The sequence below is a fragment of the Bactrocera neohumeralis genome, chromosome 4 (assembly GCF_024586455.1).
Source record: "Bactrocera neohumeralis isolate Rockhampton chromosome 4, APGP_CSIRO_Bneo_wtdbg2-racon-allhic-juicebox.fasta_v2, whole genome shotgun sequence".
Classification (NCBI taxonomy): domain Eukaryota; kingdom Metazoa; phylum Arthropoda; class Insecta; order Diptera; family Tephritidae; genus Bactrocera; species Bactrocera neohumeralis.
The window spans coordinates 27,747,725-27,774,369 of record NC_065921.1 but is presented as its reverse complement, the minus strand read 5'-3'; the positions used below and the strand labels follow the sequence as shown (position 1 = coordinate 27,774,369).

The window sequence follows — 26,645 nt, the reverse complement described above, 5'->3', positions numbered from 1 at the left end:
CGCGCGCTGCCGTCATGGGTGGCGCATCCGATGTGGACGATAATGATGCTACAAACGTCAACGATCCACTTGATCCGCTTGCCGATAATAGCACGCTCTCCAACGTCGATACCGCAGCGGCGCATAAGTCGGGTAATAGAAGTAGCAATGGACCGACGTGATGCAACGTAAACGCAATGTGAGACGATTTGGTTAATACACTGTAACTTACAAGTGACACGCGTGCGTATGTCATGTGACCGCGTGTCGGACGCGCTTAATTATCTTAACTACACGAATTACTGAGACAGTATTATAGGCGCGCACTGTATCTGGCGCTGTTGTGCATTGCTGTGCGTATGTTATGTTCTTTTTAGTAGGATGTTAAACCGTACATCATTTAGCATGCTTGCTGATGAAGCGCATACGCTGCACGGTGCCGACGCGCAACACTTTCATTAAAGAGTGCGCACGCGCGCGTTCATCTGTATAACAAATGAGTGTCAAGTGCGCGCAGGCGTCGCAACGCAGAAAGTTTAGCGCGTCCACCTGTAGCAGCGCTGGCTACCCTTGGCAGGCACGCGGTTGGTGTGTGTCGTTTGAAGAACGGCAAACGGCGGCGGACAGACACAAAAGTACAGTTGCGTGTAACACAATAAAACAACTAGGTACAGTTCAATGCAATTAAATGTATAGAAAACGAACTTATATTTAGCATAAGCGTATGAAATAGACTAAAAAAACAACCCTGTAAATATGTATGTTTAACTGCTAGGTAGTTAGGGGATACTCTCTTTAATTAACAAATAAGAAGTGAAATAAATTACTTTTAGCGTTGATCTAAATACATATTAGCATTAGCTGGTGTGTGGAGCTGCAGCCGAAGTGGTAGGCATGGCAGGATATCGTGGGCATTGAAAAGTACGGTTATTTTTACTATGAGATTTTGACAGCAAACAAATTTTTTCCGATTTTAAGAAAATTAAAATTGTAAAATTACGTATTATTGAGTTTTGAATATGTATATACAAACGAATTATACTAATGCGTTGGAATATTAATCCCCAAGTGAGGTTTTATGTTCAACAAGTTAAGAAAAAATTAATTTTATTTCAATTATGTTTATTGTTGTTGTTAATAGGCGCATTTTATAAATCCATTTTCCCGCTACCGGATAAAAAATCTATTATCACAACAACAACCAGCCCTTTTTTATGTTTAATATTGAAAAAAATTAACATTAGTATGAACTAGGTGATAATTTCTTCGACAAAGTTCAGTTTTATTCATACTAGTGTCGGTAAAACCAAATATCGCATTCAATTATTTTACAATAAATGGATTCATAAGTGTTTGGAAGTATCCATAACTATTATTTTACGGTTTTGTGCAAATTTTTCAAAGTTTAAAAATTTTCAAAAGTTCGAATTGTTTCGAAGTTACATTATTTCCTCGAATTAAATTTTCCTACAAATTGTGATCACAAGAAATTTCAGAGTTAAAGATTTTTCAAATGTTCATTATTTTTCGATGTTCGAATTTTTTCGAAGTTACATTATTTCTTCGAATTAAATTTTCCTACAAATTGTGCTCACAAGAATTCTTTTCGGTGCAAAAATTTTAACTTAAACTTGACGTAGCGCAGAATTTTCTATTCACTCTGTAAGTGTTTTCAAAAATTTGCTGTGATTTTTTTCGAAATTAACAATTTTTAATCAAATTAGTTTCGTTTCGTAGTAAAATGTGCTGTACTCTCCAACAAGCAAAGAAATTATAATGATTAATAAAACTAGTTTGCTAATGAAATCCGTAACAATAACGACCGCTGTGCGTTCCATAGTTCCAACTTTAAATAATGATTATTATTAATATAATTTATGTTTTAAGCGTAAACAACATTATTTCATACACTACACACCTATAGATTAGGAAGACAACAATAAGAAGTGAATAATTAAAAAAGCTTTAGCTTACAAGCAATCATATCTAATATCGGGTCCAGATTTTTAGATTTTGTTCACATTTTGTTTTTTTTCATCCGATGTTGCTCCGTTTAATGAAGTTATTTTTCATAAATTATAAATACATTTTAAGTTAATTCAGACCAACACTGATTTTTCGTTATTTGATTTATCAATACCTTTGCCAACAAGTTTTTAGGGTTATGCTTTTAATTTTGCTTAATTTTTATTTTCTTCATCATTTGATTTAATTTATTACTTTTTATTGTTTTCCAAGTTATTTACAACTTTTTTCTTAAATTATTTTCTTTAATTTTTTATTTTTTTTTTTTTAATTTCGAATTTTTCGAAATTTTTTATATGTAATTTTTCCAGTTTATTTTACGTTTTTCGCATTATTATTTAGTTGTCATACAAACACTAAACTTTTTTCAATTTCGAAAAATTCGAAATTGTTCAAATGCCCGTTTTTATATTCATCTCCATTTTTTAAATAAATTTTTTTACATTATCACTTATTTGTATAAAAAACTCAAGTTTTTGCGATTTCGAAAAAATTCGAAATTGTTCAAATGCCAGTGTTTACATTAATTTCCATTTTTTTTATTTTTATTACTTAATTGCATAAAGAATTCGAAACTTATTGCTATTTCGAAAAATTCGAAATTGCTAAGTGTCTCTTTTTTTGTTTTCTTCGCCGTTGTTTTTTAATATTTTCCATGTTTTCTTTTCTTGTGCTGCTTAATTTTTTAAATTTCGAAATATTAAAATTTTGCATTAATATTTGTGGCAAAAAATTTAAATTTGTTGGCAAAAAGAAAATAAATATATTTCAACTTTTTTTTCATGTTAAATTTTCTTTTAAAAACCAAAAACAACACAAAACGTTCCTTTGCATATCACATCTACCTACACATGTACATATGTACATACATACACACGTACACAAACTACCCGATCGATATGACTTCATAACTAAACTTTAGTTAGCATTTTATTTAAATTCTAAATTCTAAGCCTTTAATCTTAAGCTAGTTTACCGAAAATCAGTGACTCTGAATATATAACGTTTATTAAGGAAATATTTTCCTACCACAACAAAAACGAAAAATGAAATGAATATTGAAATTCAAGTTGGGAGGAGTTTCGCAAGCGAAAATGATGATGAATAAGAAGTAAATGAGTAATATGAGTTTCCAGGCAACAATTTTTATTGTTGTTGTTGTTATATTGGGCGCAATTCGAATGAGTGTATAAAAATTGAACATACATTATATATATTTATATATGTATGTATGTATTTGTATTTATATAATATATAAGTAGTAGTAACGAACATTTAACAACTAAAAGAGCGAAAGAGAAAAGATGAAGAACAAAACAATACAAACAAAAATAATAAGAATAAACAAAAATATTAATTATTTATATGCTTTTAAAGAAAACAAAGAAAAAATTAATAATCAAATATCAAGAAATTGTCGTGGTTTTATTGCAAATTTTATTCAGCTTCCGCTATGTTGTCGCTTGTCGTCGTCGATTTTTTCGTATAGCGAATTATCCGCCATTTTTTCTCACACTTCTGCCTTGCTGATTTTGTCGAAAGTTTAAGGAAATGAAAAATAACAAATCTTTGGCCCTAAATAAGCGCAAAAAACGTTTGGAAATAATTATTTATATAAATATATAACGCTATATGTACGCACCCTCACAACTTTCGCCGTCTCAGCTATGTATTTGACTTAGCGCCGACAACAAAAACGAAACCACACAAAAGCAAAAAGAAAAAATATCGAAGAGTAGACGGTTCATGACAGCAAAAGAATAATGTAACTGAAATAAATATTATTTTCTGCTTGCAAATTTTTTAATATCTGTTTTGGTGTCTGTATTTTTTTTTAAATGATGCGAGGCGTATACTTTTTGTATTTTAGGCGCGTTTCAAGTTTAGAATTTAGAAAACGTAAATGATAGAAGAGTTTTAGAAATAGGAGAAAAAAATTAAATTAATTTAAAAAAAATTAAAGTTAATTCAAAAAGAAATTACTTAATTAAAAAATTAAATAATTAAAAAAAAATGTTTTAAATTTTAAACATTAAAAAAAATTAATTTAAAAATTAAAAAAATTAATTATTTTCAATTTTGAAAATTAAAAAAAAATAATTACTCAAATTAAAAAAAATTAATTATTTAAAATTACAAAAATTAAAAAGAAATTATTATTTAAAATTAATTTATATTAATTTAAAATTAAAAAAATTAATCAATTAAAAAATTAAATTAATTTAAAAATTAAAAAAAAAAACAAATGAATCTAAAAAATTTGATCAATAAAAAAATTTAAATAATTTAAAAAAATCAAATTAAAATAATTCAAAAAAAAATTATACAAAAATGTTGAGCAGTGTCAGCTAAAATAATAGAAAATAATCATGAAAAAGGTTGGGTTTGGTAAATGGCAAAAGCAGATGCCGCAGCATTTGTTGTAGAATGTTATGAGCACATTTTTAAAAGCCTTTAAATTAAAGAATAAAAAAAATAAAATAAAATAACGGTTATTATTTGATCAACAGCATAATTACTTCATACACCCTAATTTAGTGTTGCTTGGGCACCAAAACAGTTGCACCACCACAAACTGCATAATAAGATACATTTTTTGCAAAAATTAAAAAAAATTTTAAATTAAATAAAATTAAAATTAAAAAAATTAAAGTAAAAAAAATTTAAATTAAATATTAAAAAACTAAACTAAAAAAAAAGTTACATTTTAAATAGGGAAAAATACTTGGAAAAAGTTAAACTTTGAAAAATTAAACGTGAAAAAAATTAAAAATTAAAACTTTTATAATTTACATTTTAAATAAATAAAAATCACTTGAAAGAATTAAAACAGGAATTAAATAAAAATAAATTGGAATAATAATAAAAATTTGTTATACTAAAATTCAAACAAATAATTAAAGTAAAAAATTAATTTTAAAGTAAAACAAAATTTCTTTATATTAAAAATTAAAATAATAATTTTTACCTAAAAAAATATAATTATAAAGATTATATATTATTATCTTTAAAATTATAATTTTTTTAATTAAATTTAAAATTAATTATTACTTTTTTTTAATTTGGAATAGCAGATACTTAAAAAAATTACGATATTAATTAAAACTTAAAAAAAATTTTAATGCTAAATTAAAGATTAATGTGTGTGGTGCGGTGCTTCGCAGCTAAAAAATAATAACAATTTCATTTGCCATTTCCAAACGGCCACAGATTTTTATTAAAATAAAAAATTTTCTTAAATTTTCGCAAAACAAAAAGAGCGGGAGAGAGAGAAAACGCAAATATGCGAAAAAATCGTCTGCAACACGAGCCTAAAACATTGCAAAGCAAAAATGAAATTTGTTTTAAACAATTTTTTTACTTAAAAATTGTCTAAAAAACAAAAACCAACACCACACTCGCATGTGTGTGTTACACTCTGGTTTATTCTAAGCCTAAAAAGCTCTTCTCTGCGCTGCTTGAAGTTATTTGAAAGAGAAAAGTTTGAACGTAAATAGCATTTAGCCAACTTAAACACCACCAAAACAGATTTTATTGAAGAGAAAATAATATTTATCGTTATATTTTTCTATTCTTTTCATTCGTACTGCTCGCACGCTGCTCAATAATCGCGACTGACACGTGTCCTCCGCATCCATACACTAATCTGACACACTATTTTCTACAACAACAAACAAACTAAAACCCAAAAATCGGCAATCCATTTTTCATAAATAAAAAATTCCAAAAAATCCCTGATATACTTTGGCGGCGTCCTGTTGTATTCGGTCACGTGTGTGGTTTCTATTTACCATGCTTGATATTTGTTTCGAACTTCACAGATTTGGATTTCGGATAATACCATGGAACAAATGCCGGTAAGTTGAAATTTTATTTTAGAAATTGTGTTCGAATTTAATTTTTTTTTTTGCAAAATCTTTGTCGTATTAGTTTTCCAATTATTGCATGTATTTTTTTTTTTTTTTTATAATTTTTTGCAATTTTTAATTTTTTTTTAAATATTTTTTATTGCATTTTTATATATTTTTTTTTTTATTTTGTTTATAATTTTTTATATAATTTTTTTTATAATTTTTTTTATTATTTTTAAAAAAAATTTTTTTTTTATATTTTATATTAAAAAAATTTTATATATATATTATTAACTTTTTGTATTCATTATTTTATATTAAATTTTTTTATAGTTCTGTAGTTTCTTGAAAATAACTTCAAAAATGTTTTCTGCCGCTACAACAACACCATTTTTATATATTACTTTTTTTTTATAATTTATTTTTACTGACTTTTCCAAAAATATCAATCAATGTGTGTGTGATATATAATCAAAATTATGAGAGTCCTTTCCTGATAAAAAAGAATGATCCATTTCGAGGTTCCCTACTTTTTGAAGAAAAACCACAGAACCTTAAAGTTTAATGTGGAATGCCGAATGATAATAATTCGAATGACATTTATTTTTTGAAGATTATCTCTTTCAAATGTTGGTAGCGGCCTACGCCTCAGATGGTCCATCGCAGGTTCGTTCGAGCATTTCGACTGATAATTGGCAATGGCATGATTGGCACGCTTGAAGTTTTGCTTCAAGGCCTGAATCGCTGCGGTATTGTCCACATAGACTAGAGACTTTCCATAATGCCCAAGGAAAAAGTGTAACGGTGCGATATCTCACAATCTTGGTGGCCAATCGACTGGCTCAAAACCTGAAATTATCTGCTCATTGAAATGTTCTCTCAATAAATCTATTGATTGATGCGATGTGTGGGAAGTGGCGCCGTCTTGTTAAAACCAAATGTCGCCGAGATCACGAGATTCAATTATAGGCATCCAATAGTCGTTTATCATGGCGCGATAACGGTCGTCATTGACGGTTCGTTCTGACGTTCTCACCGGCATCGTTTTTGAAGAAATACCGATGATTCCACCGGCTCATAAACCACCCTAAACCGTAGTTTTATCTGGATGAAATTGTAGCTCTTGAATCTCCACGGGTTACTCTTCGCCCCAAATCCTATTGACCTAATTCGGTACTTTTAAACTCTGAACACGCTCTGAAAGGAAATATAGATTAACCTATTAATCGCTTTCGTATTTTCTCATAATTTACTAACTTTAAAGAACTTCGAAAATTACATATTAAATTTTGACTTTCTTCACTCATTATTGTTTAATTTTCTGCGCACAGATGTGGTGTCCACCCACGCCACCGCAAGACGACAACGACATCTACATCGACTACTCGTTGACATTTATGTACGAGATGAATCCAATACCGGAGGTCGAATTACCACCAGTCTACATTAAGAAGGACTACAAGCGTTCGCGTTGTGACGCCGGCTTCGCCATGGATGGCAGTCGTAGGCCATTGAAAATGCGGCGTGAAGACAACTACGTAGCGCCACGTTCACTCTTCGATCGGCCATCGGCGGCAATAGCGCGCATACGACGCGATCTGAAGAATCAACGTTATCGCGGCGTATTCAAGCCGAACGTGCAAATACCCGGACTCAAACCACAAACACCGCAGAAGCAGCTGGTGGAACCCGAAGGCATGGCCGAGTGGACCATCTTTGAAGATATCGTAATATTGCATGTTCTGGTGAATCTACAAGGGCTACCGTGCAATTTAATGGTGCTCTCACCGGGACACACGCCAAACTGGGATCTGGTGTCGGAAATTGTGAATTTCCAAGCGAAAACCTTCCGCTCGGCGAAGCAATGCCGCTGGCGCTACGAAATGGTTATACAGCCGCGTGAGGAAGGTAAATTTGTAGAGAGTCCAAAGAAGCAGAAGAAGATGAAGGCAATGCTGAAATCGGAATATCTGAAAGGACCACTGCGTTATCTACGCACTACACAACTCTATGCGAACGACAACAACACCAGCTTCACGAAGCTGATGCGTTCGCGTTTCGATTGCATCAAGGCGGCGTATCTGAAGAAGGCGCCACCACCCAAACGCCACTTCAGCACACCGAATCTCATGAATCCCAAGCACATGGAAGTGCTGCAGGAGTTCGGCATCAGCAACTACGATCAACCGATTTCGCCGTTGAATATCGCCGCCATGAAAGCGAACAAGATACGAGAGAAACAGCGCAGTCAGTGTCCACCGCCGCCGCCACCGGTGCCCGCGCAAGCTGTGCCAGTGCAACAGCAGCAACAACAAGTGCAACAACAACAACAAACAACCGCCGTGCAAATACAGGAAATGGTTGTGCAACAGCAGCAAAATGTTAGCGCTGGCGGCGCGTCTACATTGCAACAAGCCGGCGGCCTACACACGCAGCAGCTGCAGATCCAGCATATACCCAGCGGGAATGTACAGGGCGTCACACAGCAACCAACCGCCACCGCCATTGTGCTACAACATGCGGGCGCTTTACCGGTGACGCACCAGCAGCAAGCCGCCGGCAATGCGGCGGCACAATCACAGCAGCAGCAACAACAGCAAATCTTACGCGCCGGTATGGGTAATACGCAAATCGTTAAGGCGATCGTGGCACCACAAACAGGACTCCTAACCGCGGGCCAAATGCAACAGTTGACGCAGCAAGCGGCGGCCGCAGGCGCGCAACACGTACAATTGCAGCAACAAGGCGGCAATGTTGGCTCCTCATCGACCGTGTCGGTCGTGTTGACCACGCCCGTGCAAACCCTAAGTTCCAGCGTACAATCGGCGCAGCAACATGTGCAGTCTTCCAACGCGCAAATCGTCTCGATTTCACCGCAAACCATAGTCTCCAGTGGCGCATCACAGAGCGGCGGCAGCATCGTGCAGACAATACCGTCACAAACGTTGCCGCAAGTGGTGTCCGTATCGCAGCTGGCCACAGTTGGAACCGTGCTCACGACGTCGGCCAACTTACAGCCGAGCGGGACAGTGACAACGCTCAATACGTCGGCGTTGCGCGCACAACGCATTGTTGCCGCCACCACTGGCGCGCTACAGGATGTCGTGCTGCAACAGCGCAGCGGCAATCCCAGTCCAACAATCGTCTCCATGTCCAATTTGGGTCCCAACGTAGCGGCGGCACAATTCCAAGCTGCGCAGTTACGGCTGACATCCATGCCAGGCACCACGCAGCAGGTGACCAAGGTGCCGGTCAGCACGTTGCAGCAGAGCGCCAAACTTACAAGCAACGTGGGTGGCAATGCACCGCCGCACATACAACTCTATCGCCAGCGCCAACAGCTCAAGGTGTTGCAAACCACGTCCGGACAAGGCGGCGGTCAAACACTTGTACAAACGGCCAGCGGTCAAACAGCGCTCGTTAACGCCGCCGGCACCATTATACAAGGCAGTCTCGTACAGACCGCCGGTGGCCAGGCCACGATGCAGGTGCAAGGTCAAAAGGTCGCCGTTGCCACGGTATCCTCATCGAATATGGTTGCCGCGCCGAGTGGCGGCGTTGCTGCCTCCGTGGCCACAGTACAAGTGGCGCACCAGGGACGCACGCAATTCATTAAGCAGGTGGCCGGCAAGCAGACTATCGCACGTCAAGTGGGCGACGACATGGTGCTGGTCAAGCGACAGGTGATCGGCGCGCATCAGAAGGCGCAAGTGTTACAGCAGGGCCAAATATTCAATACGACGGCCACCACTGCGCAAGGCACCACAGTACAACTGCAACAGCAACAAACACAAGGCGGTGGCGGCAGCGCGCAACAACAACTGCAAGCGCAACAGCAGCAGCAACAACAGGTGCAACAAGTGACCGCGCAGCAAATAGCAACGCTGGTGAAGACCTCATCCGGCGCCGGTATAGTGCAGCAAGGTGGCGGCGGCGTCACCGTCTCCACTGGTGGTGGCCAACAACAAGGCACCACCGTAAATATGGCGTTGTCGCACCTCAAACCCGGCGGTCAGATAAAGGTCACCACATCTATGGCGAATCAGGCGCAAATGCGTCAGCTGCACATGCAACCGTTGAATATGCCGCGCAAAATCAATCGCATGACGCAGATCGCCACGGGCGCGCAGGGTGGTCAGCAGGTGACCACTTCAGTGGGGCAATCGTCATCCGGTGCAACCGTGGTGCAGCAGCCGAAGGGCGCTGGTGGCGTACAGACGCAATTGGTGCACATACAGAATACGAAATCGCTGCCCAGTTCGGTCACAGTGCAGCAAATACAGCATGTGATGCGTCAAGGTCAGCAGGGTTCGCTGGCCGCCACGGGCCTGGTGTTGAGCAAGACGAGTGTGGGGCGTGTAATACCTGTGTCGGTGGCATCGCAGTCGAATCAGCGCCAAACCATTCAGGTGAGAAGAAATGTAAGCGAAGCGATGAAAGGAAGTCGGGTAACACCTTTTCCATAATTTATTATCTATATATGTATGTAGTATGTAGAACACTAGAAATTATTAAAAAATTAAGTAGTTAAAAAGTATTACTAGAAAAAATATGCCAGGAACGGCATTCGGTCGAGATCAAAAACAAAAATTCTACCCTTATTGAATTAAAATTTCGAATAGGTGGCAACACCTTAAAATTTTTTTCTCATGTTTTTTGTTTGGTGTTTACAAAATCAGCAACTAAGGCCTAATCGATATAAAATTTCGAACAGGTGGCAACACCTTAAACAAGTTTTCCAAACAAAAATATTAGTTTGATACTTTTTTGTTATAATGCTTTTATCTTATAAATTAAATATAATGAAAAATCGTAAATAGGTGGCAACGCTCGTCAATCAGTTTATCCTATATATTATAAAATTTTGGTACATACAATTTTCTTAAACGCTATTAATTGTCTATATAAAATAAAATTGATATTAAATTTTCAAACATGTGACAACTCAGTTTTATGAAATTAAGCTTGTCAAGTGGGTGGCAACGCCGCGAACAATGTTTTTGGAATTTTATTTCCACCATTTCTTACGTAGTATTTTTTCTTGTAAAATATTCTACTATTTCTTCTTCATACATTTTTTTAATACAATTTTCAAATAGGTGGCAATCTTGTATCTTTACGGTTTTAATTTATAATTAACTGCCACAAGCATTTTTCCTTTGTAAAGTATTCTACTATTTTTTCATCAATTTTTTTTTAATACAATTTTCAAACAGGTGGCAACATTGTAGCTTTTTGGTTTTAATTCATAATTTACTACCACACCTTAATAAGTTTCACTTTTAAAGATACAAAAGTATAATACGCCAGCAAACAAAAAACAACAACAACAAATTATAATAAAAATTAAAATAAAATTTTATTAAAAAAATAAATTTAATTGAAAAAATTAATAAAGCTTTCTCTCTCCCGTCCCCCCCCACAACAGGTGGTTTCCGCCGCTTCCGCACAAGCAGCACTCGCTGCCGGCAATTTGCGCGCACATGTCACCAGCGGCCAAAACATTGCCGGCACCATAAAGGTGGGCACCGCCGGTGGCAATCAATCGCAGACACAACAGACAATACATCTAATACAACAACAAGTGGCTGCACAGCAGGGCCAACGGCAAAATGCCAGTCCGGTGCGTCTGCAAACGGCCGGCGGTAATTTGGTGGCAGTCGTACAACAACAAAGCATACAACAGCAACAACAACAAGGTATGAGCACATCCAGCATAGCGAACTCATCGGGTGCGGGGCAAGGTGAAGTGATGACCATCACCCAAACGATAGCCACCTCCAGTGGTGGTGGCGGCGGTGCTGGTGGTGGACAACAGCAGCAACAACAACAACAAACTGTGCAGCAATCGACCGCGCAACAGGTGCGCACGCTGGTGAAGAAGAAGATCATGCAAATACGCAGCGAAAAGGAGTAAACGCGTGTTGTGCCGTAGTTGTTGTTTAGTTTACAAAAACAAAAATAATAATATGCAAAATAACAATAATAAGCGGAAAAACAAAAACAAAAATGTGTGGAAAATAGTGTCGATTGTGAAAGTGCTTTACAATTGCCCCGAAAAGTCCAAGAGTATTATATTCGTAAAGATTATGTTTAGTTCTAGAGCTTTCTAATTCAACTGTAGAAATATTGAACTGGAAAAAAAATATACAGATTTACAGTTATATATGAATAAATAATAGTTGTATGTGTAAACAAATGGCAAATAAATATGCTGAGCGCATAGTGTTTGTTGTTGCTTTTTTATTAATTTAGCTCGTTAACTATCCACAAATTAATTACAAACTCACACACACACACTCATGTTTCCATATTTTACGATTAATAAATAAATATATATATTTTTTACAATTAAAACTGAAACTAAATCGCTCATGTACTTCTACGCTCTTGTAATCTTCACTGTAATTATAATTTTAAGCAAATATTTTTAAATTTCAAGAAACTAAAAATACATTTTAAGCAAATGTAAACATACAAATACAATAATGTGGTAACCGTACATAATTATACTTAAACTAAATTAAATTAAATGCCTAAATATAGAAGAACTCATTTAAAATATAAAAAAAATTGACTTTTTTATTTGGTTGCGAAATTAACGACGCGCATATATTGAAGGGTGTTTAAATTGGTGCAGTTGCCTTGCCATTTTTATACGCTGAACAAGACATATAAAGTTTGACACGAAGGTAGTTACACACAAAAGGAAATGTCGGCGATCCTTTAAAGTATATATTGTATATAAAGGGTGAAGCATTTCGAGATTCCCTACTTTTTTAAAGAAAAAACAAAGAAACTTCATAATTAATGAGGAATGTTTATTATCATTCGAAAGAGCATTCTTCTGCATTTATTTTTAAAATGCCCCAAGTCGTTCCATACGTCAGTCCGAGTTGCTGCGAACGTTTCTCCACTGCGTGCTGGACGTGGTCTATTCGGTCAAATATTATCCATTAATGAATGCTGAGTCTCAAGATAAGTGATGGTGTTGCGAATAGTACGCTAAGTAGGTCGATTTTGTTGACCATAAAATAAATGAATCCCGCGAAAAAATTCTTTACAGAATGTGAATTTTCGTGATAAGGTTAAATATATACATACTTGTTTTTAAACAGAAAAAATTTTAACTTTGGCGCCACCGACGCCAAAATATTAGTCTTGTAAAATAAGAAAATTTTCCATACAAGGACTTTATTCCGTTTGTATGCCAGCTCTATGCTTTAGTCGGCCGGTTCTGATAAATGATCATCCCGTTCCCACGACAGTCGGGTCTACGTAAACGGAATGGACCCGGATTTTTATCCGGCCAAGGACTGTCAACTCGGCAGAATTCTGCCGCTACAACAACAACAACATAAATGATCATCTTATTTGCAGTCTGGAAGTTTACAGATCGATATCGCAAAAACTGAGAGACTTGTTATATAGGCGATCTAATCCTGTTTGGATCGGTGAGTTTTAGGTTAACTTGTCATCAATCGCATCCTCTTGAGCTGTGCTGGTATTGTCTCGGGCTCGGAGGTATTTTTCTGCTGCGTTTGTTAGAAGAGTCTTTCCAAACTCCACCTCGGTTAAGTGTAATAAATGCAATGGATGGAGTCATGTTGAGACCTGTTCAGGGGCCCTATTCTGTATCTCGATTCGCAAATGTGTTCTATTCAAAATTTGGATCCATTTTATCATTATGCGAAAGTTGTACCACCCTGTGCCAGAATAAATACGTACAATTTTCGTTTTTGCTTTCTACAACTCAAAAGCTAACGAATATTTTATTCGAAAATTGGCTTGAAAATCCGAAAATCGAGTTGCAGAATATAAAAAATCCGAATTCGAGTAAATTTTTTTTCGAATCGAGTTACAGAATAGGCCCCCAGGCCTTCAGACACACATGGAGTGGACCACAAGTTACGTGGCCGTTTGCTGTCAACGCACTACTGCGACACTAGCTTTTACGCCTACAGCCGGGTGGCTTCTACGGCCCACCAGAGCTCAAACAGGCAGCATGACTCCCGATCACCGCACGCCGCACCGATATGGTCGCTAGTATGCAGTGAAATGTAGATGAGGAAGCTTCAGATGTGTCAGAATACTGCACTCCGGGCGTTAACAAGAGCCGTTAGCTATGTAACGCCCTAAATGCTGGTACGACGGAGCTAGTATTGTTCACTCATGGAACTCCACTCAAACAAATAACGCTTTTCGCACTGCTAAACTTCAACAGAACAACAGGGGACAACGAGTGAGGGTATTTTAGTAGCGGTGGTTTCACAATGCCTCTACCTACCTACTTACCTGGCATAGATTATAGCCCAAGGCATTCCTACAATCTCTAAAGTATCGGATCACTATCTACCACATCTTTTATAACTTCTAAAAAATATAAAAGAGCATCGCGCTAAAATATAACAGATTATTTCTGATCCTTGTAATTTGGCAGGTAAGAATTAGTTTGAATACCTCCAACTGCTGAAAGCAGAAATCCAAGCTTTGTTTTCAATCGCTAGATTTCGTCCAAATCGGAACTGGAGCACACAAAGCATCGCTTGATAGAGTATAACGGGTTTTTCAATAGGAACGCTACAAAAGAAGACCGATATTTTATGATATTCTTTTCAAGATATACGATCCAACAACTAGTCGAAATTATAAAAATTTACTACCGAAATTCGGAGTCAGTGGAATCAACTTTAAAAGCGCTACGTCCAATTTGTGGTCGTTACAATCATCCATAATCGTCAGATCAAGAATTGAGCATTTAGTAGAAAAGTTTTAATCCACAGGCACAGTACAAAATGTTCCCATGACAGTGAGGCAAAGAAGTGCCCGTAGTGTCGAGAATATTGCTGCCGCCAGCGCATCAATTGAAAAAGACCCAAATCAGTCAAGCGTTGGTCATCTCTGTGTCGTCGTTGTGGGGAATTACAAGACCAAATTGACGCCGGAACTGAAGCCACTTGACCACCAGAACCTTCGAATGATCGTGAATTTGGCTGAGCAACAACTTGAAAATGATCCGGATTTTCATCGAAAAATCATTTTCAGCGATGAGGCTCATTTCTGGCTGAATGGCTTCGTCAATAAGCAAAATATGCATTATTGGTCAGGCAGCAATCCATAAGTACTCCAAGAGTCACGATTGCATGCCTAAAAACTACGGTTTAGTTTATGGGCCAGCGGCGTCATTGCGCCTTACTTCTTCCGTGATGATCAAGACCGGCACGTTACTGTGAATGGGAATTGCTATTGCTCAATGATAACCGAATATGTTTGGCCCGAACTGGATGATATGGACTTGGACAATATGTGGTTCCAACAGGACGGCGCCACAAGCCACACAGCGAACGTGTTATCTCCACGAAATGGCCCAGTCAATTGGCCACCTTAGTCGTGCGATTTGTCGCCGTTAGACTATTTCCTCTTCAAGTCGATGGTCTATGCCAACAAGCCAGCGACGATTGATGAACATCGTACGAATATCGAACGTGAAATTGTAGCAGTATCGGCCGATTTTTGCTTGAAAACCGTCGAAAATTGGTTCAGCGTCTGGACTTCTGCAAGCGTGCCCGTGGTGGTCATGCAAAGAAATCGAGTTCCATACATAATGGCAACGAATGTGCTTTCACAGGAATAAAGAATTTCATTGATATCCCAAACCGTTTCTGTTTTATTTAAAAAACTATTGTAGCGCTCTTACTGAAAACCCCGTCACGTAGCTTAAGCCATCAAGACTATGGTCATACTTCTGCATACCTTTCGCCGAGGGACGCTTTTGAGAAGATATCTGATTCTAAGAGGCTTATGTATTTACAAACTTTCTTCGTAATTTATTTAAAGAGCACTTCGACAAAGAAATTAAAAATGAACTACATACTTATATTCATGAAATTTTTCTTCTTATATTGCATACGACACATCACCCCCTAAACCAGACCAGCACATAAATGCCGGTCGCTGTTAACTCCAACAGCTGACGTCAGTTTGCCATAGCAACACACCTACGACGACGTAAACAAATCAACAAATGCAAGGCAATTTTCACAAGCTCAGCACTTCCACTCGGACAGCTGTGACAGTTCACAACGCGTTATGCAAAAAAAGTCAAGCACATCATGTCGCTCTTCAACGTTTGCAACTGGTGGCACACACAGTGCTCCGATCTGGAGGAGAACTACGACGTGGCCAGTTTGCTGTGCGCCCGCTTCGGACTCGATGACAGTGAAAAGGATTATGTGGTGGTCGGTTCGCATAGCGGCAATTTGAGCATTTTCAATCCGCGTCTGGAACAAAATCGACGCATCGAAGATGGCAATGCCTTTCGGCCGACCGATTTGTTGTTGGAGGTGAACTTAAAGCAGCCCATATTGGGCATATATGCGGGACGTTTCAGTGGGTGAGTGTCGTCGCATTCAAAAGACGCTTGAGTTTTTGAATCTTTATGCGTTCTCTTATCTAAACAGTGGTCAAATGGCCGATGAGAAGCAGAATCAACTGGCCGTGCTGCATCCACGTTCGGTGGTCATATACAAGCTAAACGCGATTGGTGGCGTTGCTGAACATGGCGCGCAATTGCGTCTACAATCCTTAGCCGACTATAAGCTGAAGCGTGGCGCTTTAGCTTTAACGAAAGGCTCGTTTGGACGTGTCAAAGGACGTGAGTTCTTCTGCATTACACACTTGGATGGCACATTGACCTTTCACGAACAGGATGGCATTTTGTATGAGTGTCAATTGCCGGGCAATCGTGCGTTGCCAGTACCGGTGGTCTATTGTGAACGCACCGACAGTTTCTTTCGTTTTACAGCCGGTTGGAATTTAGAGTGCTTTACGTTAGTATAACTGTATATAGTGTTTGAGATAAGTTTTTGCATTTATTTTTTTTTCAAATCTCATTCCACAGCTATCAAGATCTTTCCCACTCATCGCTGAATCGTGCCGAGTTCAAGCCGTCGTGGTCGGTGTGTATTGGTGAGGGTATTGTGGATATGTGTGTGGTACAGGCGAAGTCGTAAGTAATTGTAACGGCGCTCTATTATTAAGTATATAATATTGTAATTTTATTTTTCTAATTTAAAAGCAATTCCGCTTCGATTATGGTTTTGGGCGAGCGCAATTTTATTTCTCTAACTGATGATGGTCTTGTAGACTTCATACTGAAGTTGGATTATACACCAAGTTGCTTTTACTCGTTTGTCGTCGGCTATTACTGGGGTAATATATTATTTTGAAAATGATTTTACTTTTGCAGGGACAATCGTATATATGTAGGGGTTGAAATAGTGGAGAAAATTGTAGCTGATTTGCGTAGTAGTCTATCTACCTTAGAACAATTTAGTATGTATAAAACTTCAGTAGATGATTCTTAGCTCAGGAATGCACTCCCAGTTCAGAGTATACATATGTATACATGAGGTAACAGGTTGCGGGTTTTAGCGCTCAGCCAAATATACTCAACTGCCTGGACAAGAGAATATGTGCTTAAGAGTTCTGTCGGACATTTTAAAAGTTATATGGTACTCTGACCTAAACTACAACTCAAAGTGTACAAAGAAAGTAGTTGTTATAGACTTTTTGTTGCTAAGAAAATATATCAATAATAGAGCTGGACAGTATAAATAATTATGAGAAAGCTCTCTGCTGCTGAGAGAGATTTTAAGACTCTAATGAAGTGTATCATCTTTAGAGTCAAAGTTTTCTCTTATGTCACCTGTCAAATAGCAGGTATTATCGTTAAACAAATTACGGATTTATTCGTGGGAATATATATAGCTAGAGCTTGTGCCTTCCTTGCTCATGTAGTGACCGAAACATTCTCCAGAAGATCTTCAGAAAGAGTTGGCTGTCAGTGGACTTTCAATACGGCAAGGGCCAGAGAAGAAGTTTCATTGTACCACCTCTTCGTCCAATTCTGAAAAGTGTGATCTCGTTAAATATCCACGCGGATGAGAACACAAAACAGCCACAAGAGAATTTTGGAAGTTCGTTAAATGAAGTTGTTCGAGATAGCAGCCACTCCAAAGATATCAACTGAACAAGTACATCTTATCACTCATGAATATTTGGGTATCAGAAAGCTCTGTGTAAAGTGGGTGCCGCACGAGCTCACTTTTCACCAAAAACAACGACGAGTTGATTCGGAGCACTGTTTGGAGTTGTTGAAGCGTAATAAACCCGAGTTTTGCGTTGATATGTGGCAGTGGAATCTAGTACTACAAATAACTAATATCTATATTTCGGGTCCCGGCGAAGTCGATCAACCTCAAGCCATTTGGGCATGTTTCATCATGGATGCTGAATTTACCGACCGTTGTGCCAAATATACTTTCTTGTCAAGCACGATTTTGCCATCATTGATCTGCTCGTTTCATTCCTTATCTCGTCCATCGCACTTCTTGGACAGATGGGCAGCGACTCCTTCCCAATTGAGCGACCGAGCGTTCCAGGTGCATGAACTGAAATCGTAATCCTTAATACATTTGCAGTGGACTTTATCAAAAAGGGAGTCTGTCATCCGAAGCTGTTGTGTCCTTTTCATTGGAGTTTTTTTTTTTACACGGCAGGTCTCAAACGAATCGTGTTCACACTTTAGCTTGCCTTCAAACAGGGAGCTGCCAGTCATCTGTATTTACTGCACATGCTGAACCCACTCCAAAGCGTGAAAAGACGCAATAGTCGGCTGGCAATGTTATGGCGTCTGTATTTTGAGATGTGGATGAAATAATTTTGATTGATTACCTTGAAAAAAGAAGGACCATCAATAGCGATAACAACGTAACGTTATTGCACCGTTTGAAGAACGAAATCATTGAAAATGCTTTTGAAGAACAACTCAGTGAAAACGATGGTAAAAATCCATTAATTGGGCTTCGAATTGGTTCCGCATCCACCGTATTCTGTAGATCTGACCCCCAGCGACTATGTTTTATATTATTTTCGTCGAATGAAGAAGTGATCGGTGAAACTGGGTTCTATTTTTAAGCAAAGAACATATTGTACTGCAAAAATGGTATCGAAAATAATGAGAGGATCGCTATAATCAGTTTATCACCCTTGAAGGGAACCGGGGACTTTCCAATTGACCTGTTATGCATGTCTACATAGATAGCCTACAATTTTTATTAAAGTACCTTATTGACATTACGACCTTTTCGTAGGATTGAACTACTAACAATATATAAACACTCAGTACTAAAAAAAATATTAATATTTATATATTATGTTAATTCCTTTCGCTTCAAAGAGCCCGGTGCACGTCTAATAACCGCTATCGCTTCCGACACGGGAAAACTCTTCATTTACGAGGGTGCTAACATCATTTGGGCTGCTCAATACAAAGACGACCCACCCGTCGCAATACAACGTTCCAATTTGTATGGATTACCTGGCGGTATTGTGGCACTCGGTGCCACAGGTCAATTGCGTATTGGCTATCTCGGCTCCGAACCATTTGTCTTCAAGGTGCCATCGGTCAATATGGAAGATCTGAGCTTTACCGAGGCGCATAAGGAGCTGCAACAGTTGGAGGAGGAAATCAAAGCGGCGGTCGATGTGACAGACCTGGAAGATATAGACAAACGTGCCGCTGAAGATGTGCGCATACAGTTCACCATCAACACGGAGACTAGTGAAGATGCAGACGTACTGCTACTGGACGTACCAGCGCATGTAGCAGTTAAGGAGCTGCCCGCTTGTACGGGCATACTAAAGTTGAGATGCAAGATCGATTTGGCTGAGTTACAAGTTGTTTTCAACACAGCCGAGGGTGTACGTTGTAGCCAGGATACGCTTACATATGTGGACATGACGGCCGATCGGGTGGAGACATTGGAATTGGAGTTCTATGTGGACGATCTATTGCATGTGCATACGGCGCGTGTAGACGTGGTCGTTTCGTTCATTAGCGTCAAAGTGAGTAACAGTTTTGGTTGTAAGTGTATATTTAATTTTAAACTTTAACCCTCTCTACCTCAGGGTATACCACGCGTCTTGCAGCAGTCCGCCTATTTACCGTTGAGCATGTTCTATAAAACGCGCCAGCCACAGAAGTCCGCTGGCATAAAACTAACTTACAATATTATGTCGAATTCGTTGACACCCAAATTATCCACATTCTTTCCTGAATTCGTGACCTCGGAAAGCGATTCGCATGCGTTGGGTCTGCTTCTGCTCTGCCCTGGTGACGAGAAATGCGAGGAAATTGTGACTATTGTTCTAGCGAAGAACTCAAACCGTATAAGGTGAATATGCTCGCTGAATCTTTAAGGTCTACATATTTATTCCTTGCTTACTCTCTCTATCTAACAGAATACAATCAGATACTTTGGAAACATTGCCAATGATATTGGAACGTATAATGCGAGTAGCTTTAGAGCATGCTCAAGACTCTATACCTTCGAAAGGAAAGCGCGTCAAAAATGCCATAAATTCCAAGGTGAAAACACTCATGGCCAATCCAGTGTTGCCCATTCATGCAATTTTAAGTAAAATTGATCTGCATCGTGAGACACAAGAGAATATACGCAAGCAAACGGTAAATCTCAACGAATAGTTTTAAGTGTCCGTAAAACGTACCTCAAGCTCTTCTAAAGTTTTCTTTATATGTCGTTGTGACTTTCCACCCTACTTTTCCTATTTACAGCTGGAGCTGGATAAACTTTTGCAGCAATTTAAGACTCTGCAACGTAAGCTGCAAGATCAGCCTGAAGATGAGTCGAAAGAAACTTTGGTCATGCAAATAGAGGAGAACTACGATCACTTGATTGCGGAAGGTGATAAGCTAATGGAAATACGAAAGTTGGAAAAGATGTGAGTACAGAAAGGATCTGTTTTACAGAAGATCGGAAAATTGGTGAATGTAGAGGATCTAAGTATCCTATTACTTCTATGGAAAACGGTCCCGTATTCCTCCTCTTGGTCATCTTTATTTCGTAGTTCTTTCTGCTGTTGTTGCAGTGCATTCATTTTATTCTAATTGGCCTCCGCTTCCAGCCGCTATCTCCGTACGTTGTAACAGTTGCTCTTTATGAACCCTGTGGCTATTTATGCAAGCAGAAAGGCCACGCATGGGTTGACACAAGTCCATATGGGAGTTTATGTTCAGAGCCGGGTTCAATGCATGAATCCGGAGCTCGTCTCAACTGAACCTATACGACCAAAGAAATTATGGCGACGTGCATTGAACGTACTTGAAGATCTGCCAGGACGGAAGTGAGAACAATATTATCCTGCCAGCCATTTCGGTATGATGTCACTCTTACCTACTCAGGTGGTAGAATATTGGAGTCACCAGCCCTTTGTCAAACTACTCCGTTTCGGGTTCCCAGTGCACCATATTCAGGATCTGGTGCCTCGATTCTGATGGGCGCCTGCCCAGGGTGTCCATCGACGTCTGTGCACCGCTGTATTGTTCCCTCGTCGCTTTGTTGCCTCCGACTCGTGGGTAGGTTCTCCATCGAAGCAACCCCGTTGGGGGTTGTCGACGCTTATTTACACTACTTTCCTGCAGTTATTGGTCAGGGCTACGTATTACTATTCGCAGCTAACCTACTTAGCTTAGGTCGTCCACTATCCGCCAGCTGTGTCCCCGGTAGTAGCCCGAGCTAAGCAATACCTTATCTTTAGATTGGATCGCATTCAATGATATTTTAGTAGTGATATGAAACACGGAAAGCTGGCTCGGCTCCCATTTATTCATTCTGCCCACTCAATGAAGATAAGCTTTGTCTTTGTTTTATAAAAAAGAGTACGCTTTGGTCCGGTATTGACCTAATTTCTGATTTAAATGGTAGACTACATTGGTACTCAGAGGTTTGAGAATAATTTTCAGAATTATGCTTGATTGGCAGCTTTCTTTTACATTCTTTAGCGCCGCTCTCGGACTTACGAATCCAACCAATTTTATTCCAATGATCGCGATTGTAAATATATTTAGAACAATAGTCCGAAAATTGTCTTAATCTGTCGAAATCCTTCTTCGAAAGTCTTTTTTCTTTACATCCTTCGTTTCTCCTCTTTCCAGACAACGTTGTGATCTCACTTGCGCAATTTCTGTGGCCACCTCACTCATTGGCGCCCTACGCATGGAGGAGAAATTAGTGAATGTTATTTGCTCTGTACTTTGTACGCCGATCGAGGATTGGACGGAGCTGGTAAGCTAATCTGGATATACTATAATATCTTAACCTAAAAATCCTTTCGTACTTTCTATGTAACCGTTTTTCTTTGTAAGAGTTGGGAGGAATCAATGTCACCCGGCATCGATATGCTCTATCATTATGGTCCCCTGAATCGTGTGAAGAACAGCGAGGGCATAAATGCTATCGAAACCAATGTGACGCATGAAAATTTCGATTATAATCGATTTAGACGCCATATACTCTCCATATTGGAACGCATACAACGCATTGCTAGTGCAGAAGAGGCGACTGCCGAAGAAACCGCGACAGCTGCCGCAGATGAGCGAGCGCAGTCGAATGGAGTCGATATCAGTGGACTTAATGAATTGCTTGAAGTTCTGCCCAGTGAGCAGGGTTTAGCTAAAATCCGCATGGTAAGACGTAGTACACTGGAGGCGGTAGAGGATGATGAAGAAGAAGATGAGGATGATTTACGTAAAGTTGGCTATAAAAAGGAGTATGGTAATCAACAGAATAAGTCGGGTGAGAACTCGGATTGGGTGAATGAGGATTATGAGTTGCCGACGTCAGAAGAGTTATTCAGTGATTTGGGTATTTGGTGGTAGAGTTTACGACTACATTATTTTTGTTTTTACGTGGAGAGTTTGATGATTCACTGTAAATTAAAAAGATGCATATAATAAAGAAATATTGCTGATATTGGTAGTCTTACGGGTAAGCAACAACTTATGTGTACCACGTAAGACAGGATAGTGGGTTCTACCCTCTTATTGAACAAGGTGACGAGCTGAGTCAATTTTGCCATGTTCGCCTATCTATAACTATGGGAGTGAAAGGATTAAAAAAAAACGAGCCAGAAAACCGGGAACTCGTAAAGAATTCAGAAAACCATCAGTCAAAGCCGCTCAAAACATGTGACAAACAGAAATTGTGCTCATTGTTCTTAATTTCGAAATTCGTGGTTTGGTGTATCATGAGTTGTTGGTCAAAAACCGAGTTTTAGAAAGCCTTAAAAGATAGACGAGAGATCATTGAAGGGCAGACGGTCAATAAGAAGTGTTAGAGAGATCTAGAATGTTTTTGGCCATATTTTGTATGAAACGAGTTTTGAGTGAGACTCTTTGGACATCTTGTCGAATTCCGACCACATTCATGGAGAGCATAATAACTGTTTATGAGGGATTAGGACAGTTCATGGATTATACAGCTGCTCAAAAATCAGTATGATGCTCATTGTTTTTTTTTCGAGTTCATCATGTATCATGAGTTTGTTCCGGAAGGGCAGACGGTCAATAAGAAGTTCTAGTTGGCCATATTGTGGCTTTTGAGGAAGAACATCCGTCGAAAACGGCCGGAATTTTGGAAGGACATTTCATGAATTATACACGATAGTAATGCACCATTGCGTCGAGACACGATTGTGAACGAATTCGAAGCCAAAACCGCAATGAACACCATCGATTAGCCACCGTATTCACTAGATTTGGCTGTGATTTTTTCTTGTTTCCCAAAATGAAATTGCCGCAGCGTGGAATCCGTTTTCAGTCGATCGAAAAAATATGGTAAAACGAAATTCGCTGAAGAAACTGAGGGCCATCCCAAAAACTGTTTATGAAAAGTGAACTGAAGAGAAATGGAAAAGCCATTGGCATAAGTACAAGGTGCCTTCCAAAGTAAACAGGATTAGCGCCCCCTGGTGCCGCCATCTATATGTCGGCTAGTGCTATCTTTATCGATTGTCCAGTGAGAATTTCATGACATTTCATGGATTGGAAGTGAAATTATTACGTTTTAAGTGTCAGTATGTTTGTGTTATCGGTGCGAAATTGAGCTTCGAACAAAGAGCCAACATTAAATTTTGTTTTAAAATTGCTAAAGCTTTTACCGAAACGTTTCAATTGATGACCAACAAGTTTGTGGCGATGATTGCCTATCCCGTAGCAGAGTGCACGAGTGGTTTCAACGTTTTCAAAGTGGAAATGAGGACATAAATGACGATCAACATGTGGGCCAATCAAAATCCGTGATCACCGGAAATTCCAACGAAACTGTGCGTGAATTCATCAAAAATCAGCCGAAATCATCATTGAAATTCATGGAAATGGAATTGAACATCTCCAAAACATCAATTTATCGCATTTTGACCGAACATTTAGGCTTAAGAAAGGTGTATGCACGGTTTCTCCGCACAAATTGACTGACTACCAAGAATTGCTAAGAATCCAACATTCGAAGGACATCATTAAAGAGGTCAAAGGTCCAAAATGAATTGGACATCATTAAAGAGGTCAAAAAAGAAAAAATTGTTACACAATTTGGGTGAGTTTGCACCCGTTCACATTATTGATGGAAAAAGTTCGTTCTTTTAAAATATCACTGACCTATCACACTTCTCTCGTGTTTATGATTTCTACTATAAGATATACAAGTAATGTATAATAACCAGAAATTGTAATCCCGCTTTCCATAAATAGTATTTCATTATTTTGCTTTTCGTTTTCAAGTGTTTTGCAAAGTCGTTTGTACTCCAAAAAAGTAATTATTTATTTACATACATTCAAAGATACGTGTTTCTGATCTCGTACATCTACTTTTGTAATTAAATGTACATGAATTCTTTAATAAATCCTCATCTAATTGCTAATCAGTCGAATAGGTTTCAACCAAAAAAAGAAGCAAAAAATGCTACAAGCAAGGAGGTTTGAAGCGAGCGGCGTGCATCAACCCTGTAATCCGGTATTCACACAATAAGCAATAAACAATATTTATTAGATTCACAAATTAATAAATTTATATTTTGGATTTTAGCCCAAAATTATGACCATTTTCTAAATTCATAAAATTTAATTTTTGTTAAGCCAATTAAAATATTATTATTCACGAAACTGGTCTACTACCTTTTTTTGAAAACGATGCCAAGCTTTATTTAGAACGCTTCTACTTCATTCTTTTAATAACGGGTGATTCAAGTAGAGCTACGTTTTCAATAGCCTCTTTTTGACACATTACGCGTGAGTCATGTCAAGCTGTCAAGTTATTTTTGTTCAGTATTGTTTGGCATTTCATCATGGAAAGACTTACGCCTGAACGTTGACTACAAATCGTTCAACTTTATTACGAAAATTCATGTGCTTCGTGCGCTTCACTCAACTTATGGTCCACATAATCGGCCTACTGAGCGAACTATTCGCGACACTATCACCCATCTAGAGACCCAGCATTCATTATTGCATAATATTCGACCGAATAGACCACGCAGCGAAGGAAATATAGCAGATGTAGCTCAGAGTGTTAACGAACGCCGTGGAGAATTGATTCGGCGTCGTTCGCAACAACTTGGACTGACGTATGGAACGAAGTGGCAAATTTTTCGTGAAAATCTTAAATTGTAAGCGTACAAAATATAGCTTGTGCAAGAACTGAAGCCGCTTGACCTTCACAAGTGACATCGCTTCGCTCTATGAGCTCTTGAAAAGTTCAAAGAAGATTCTTCGTTTTTGAGCCAAATTTTGGTCATCGATGAGACCCATTTCTGGCTCAATGGGTATGTAAATAAGCAAAAATGCCGAATTTGGGACGAAGGGTAATATGAAGAGATTCAAGAGCTGCCATTTCATCCAGAAAAAACAACGATTTGGTTTGTTTTGTGGGCCGGTGGAATCATGGGTTCATATTTCTTCAAAAATGATGCCGGTGAGCACACAAGCGTCAATGGCGACCGTGATCACGACATCATAACCGACGATTTGATGCCTGAAATTGAAGCTTTTGATCTCGGTGACATTTGGTTTCAACATGACGCCACCACCACTTCTCACAAAACGCATCAATCAATGGATTTATTGAGAGAACACTTCGATGAGCAGATAATTTCACGTTTTGGGCCGGTCGATTGGCCACCGAGATCGTTTGATATCACACCGTTAGACTTTTTTCTGTAGGGATATGTAAAGTCTAAAGTCTGCGCGAACTATCCTGCATCGATTTAGACATTGCTGCAAACCATCACGCGTGTCATTCGCCAATTACCAGTCGAAATTCTCGAACGAGTCATCGAAAATTGGACTAAACAGAAGGACCATCTGAGAGAAATCTGAATCTGAAAGAGATAATCTTCAAAAAATAAATGTCAAATAATGTTCTTTCGAATGATAATAAACATTACTCATTAAAGTTTCTATGTATATTCTTTAAAAAAGTTAGGAACCTCGAACCTCGAATTAGATCTCTCTTTATTATTGTAGGTCAATAAGCCACGATTAGTTCGAGGTGTTCATGAAGCTTGAAATAAAGTTGCTTCATTTCAGCTTAATTGCGAACATCAGGAGCCACTGAGGACAATTCTTAAATGTAAGAGCTTCACATGAAATTCATCAGCCTTTATGAAGTCCCAATAACAATATTTGTCAATAATGTGAGGACGGACACCACAAATTTGACGAGAAGCAAAAACTTGGCAATTCTTGTTATAGAAAGAAGAAGCTATTGAATATCATATAAAATATTGTATAGCTTGTTTGTTTAAGAAAAATAATATATTTTTTTGAGAATCCTTAGCACCTAGAAATCTTCACTCTTTAAAAAAATAAATATGGATATGCGCATAATATTCATTTGTCACTCCAAAAACATGTTCCAACTGTTCTAAAAACCA

At 38.4% G+C, this 26,645-nt stretch overlaps 2 protein-coding genes across 4 annotated transcripts in view; both read left to right on the top strand.

Annotated features, from left to right (window-relative positions):
• LOC126755680 (helicase domino) overlaps positions 1–12,223 on the top strand; it is a 44,388-nt gene extending 32,165 nt beyond the window's left edge. For 2 of the 3 annotated variants that reach the window (XM_050468418.1, XM_050468417.1), the window contains exons 13-15: positions 5,826–5,861; positions 7,187–10,276; positions 11,284–12,223. In XM_050468418.1, coding sequence (XP_050324375.1) covers positions 5,826–5,861; positions 7,187–10,276; positions 11,284–11,772 — 3,615 coding nt within the window. In that variant the 3' untranslated portion in view covers positions 11,773–12,223. The remainder of the gene's footprint in view (positions 1–5,825; positions 5,862–7,186; positions 10,277–11,283) is intronic. The other variant, XM_050468419.1, reaches the window with a different exon arrangement.
• Positions 12,224–15,608: 3,385 nt separating this feature from the next.
• LOC126755683 (protein PTHB1) lies at positions 15,609–22,690 on the top strand. The gene is made up of 10 exons (XM_050468425.1): positions 15,609–16,248; positions 16,316–16,684; positions 16,756–16,863; positions 16,933–17,066; positions 19,096–19,763; positions 19,827–20,092; positions 20,160–20,385; positions 20,494–20,660; positions 21,874–22,003; positions 22,084–22,690. The coding sequence occupies exons 1-10, from the start codon at positions 15,968–15,970 to the stop codon at positions 22,594–22,596; spliced, it is 2,862 nt and encodes a 953-aa protein (XP_050324382.1). The 5' UTR covers positions 15,609–15,967; the 3' UTR covers positions 22,597–22,690.
• The last annotated feature ends 3,955 nt before the right edge of the window (positions 22,691–26,645 follow it).

Excerpts from the sequence above, each read along its gene's own strand:
- LOC126755683 (XM_050468425.1), top strand. The coding sequence starts at position 15,968 with ATGTCGCTCTTCAACGTTTGCAACTGGTGGCACACACAGTGCTCCGAT. Across the intron at positions 17,067-19,095 it reads TGTCGTCGGCTATTACTGGG|AGCCCGGTGCACGTCTAATA; the intron begins GTAATATATTAT and ends TTCGCTTCAAAG. Across the intron at positions 19,764-19,826 it reads TTTCGTTCATTAGCGTCAAA|GGTATACCACGCGTCTTGCA; the intron begins GTGAGTAACAGT and ends TCTCTACCTCAG.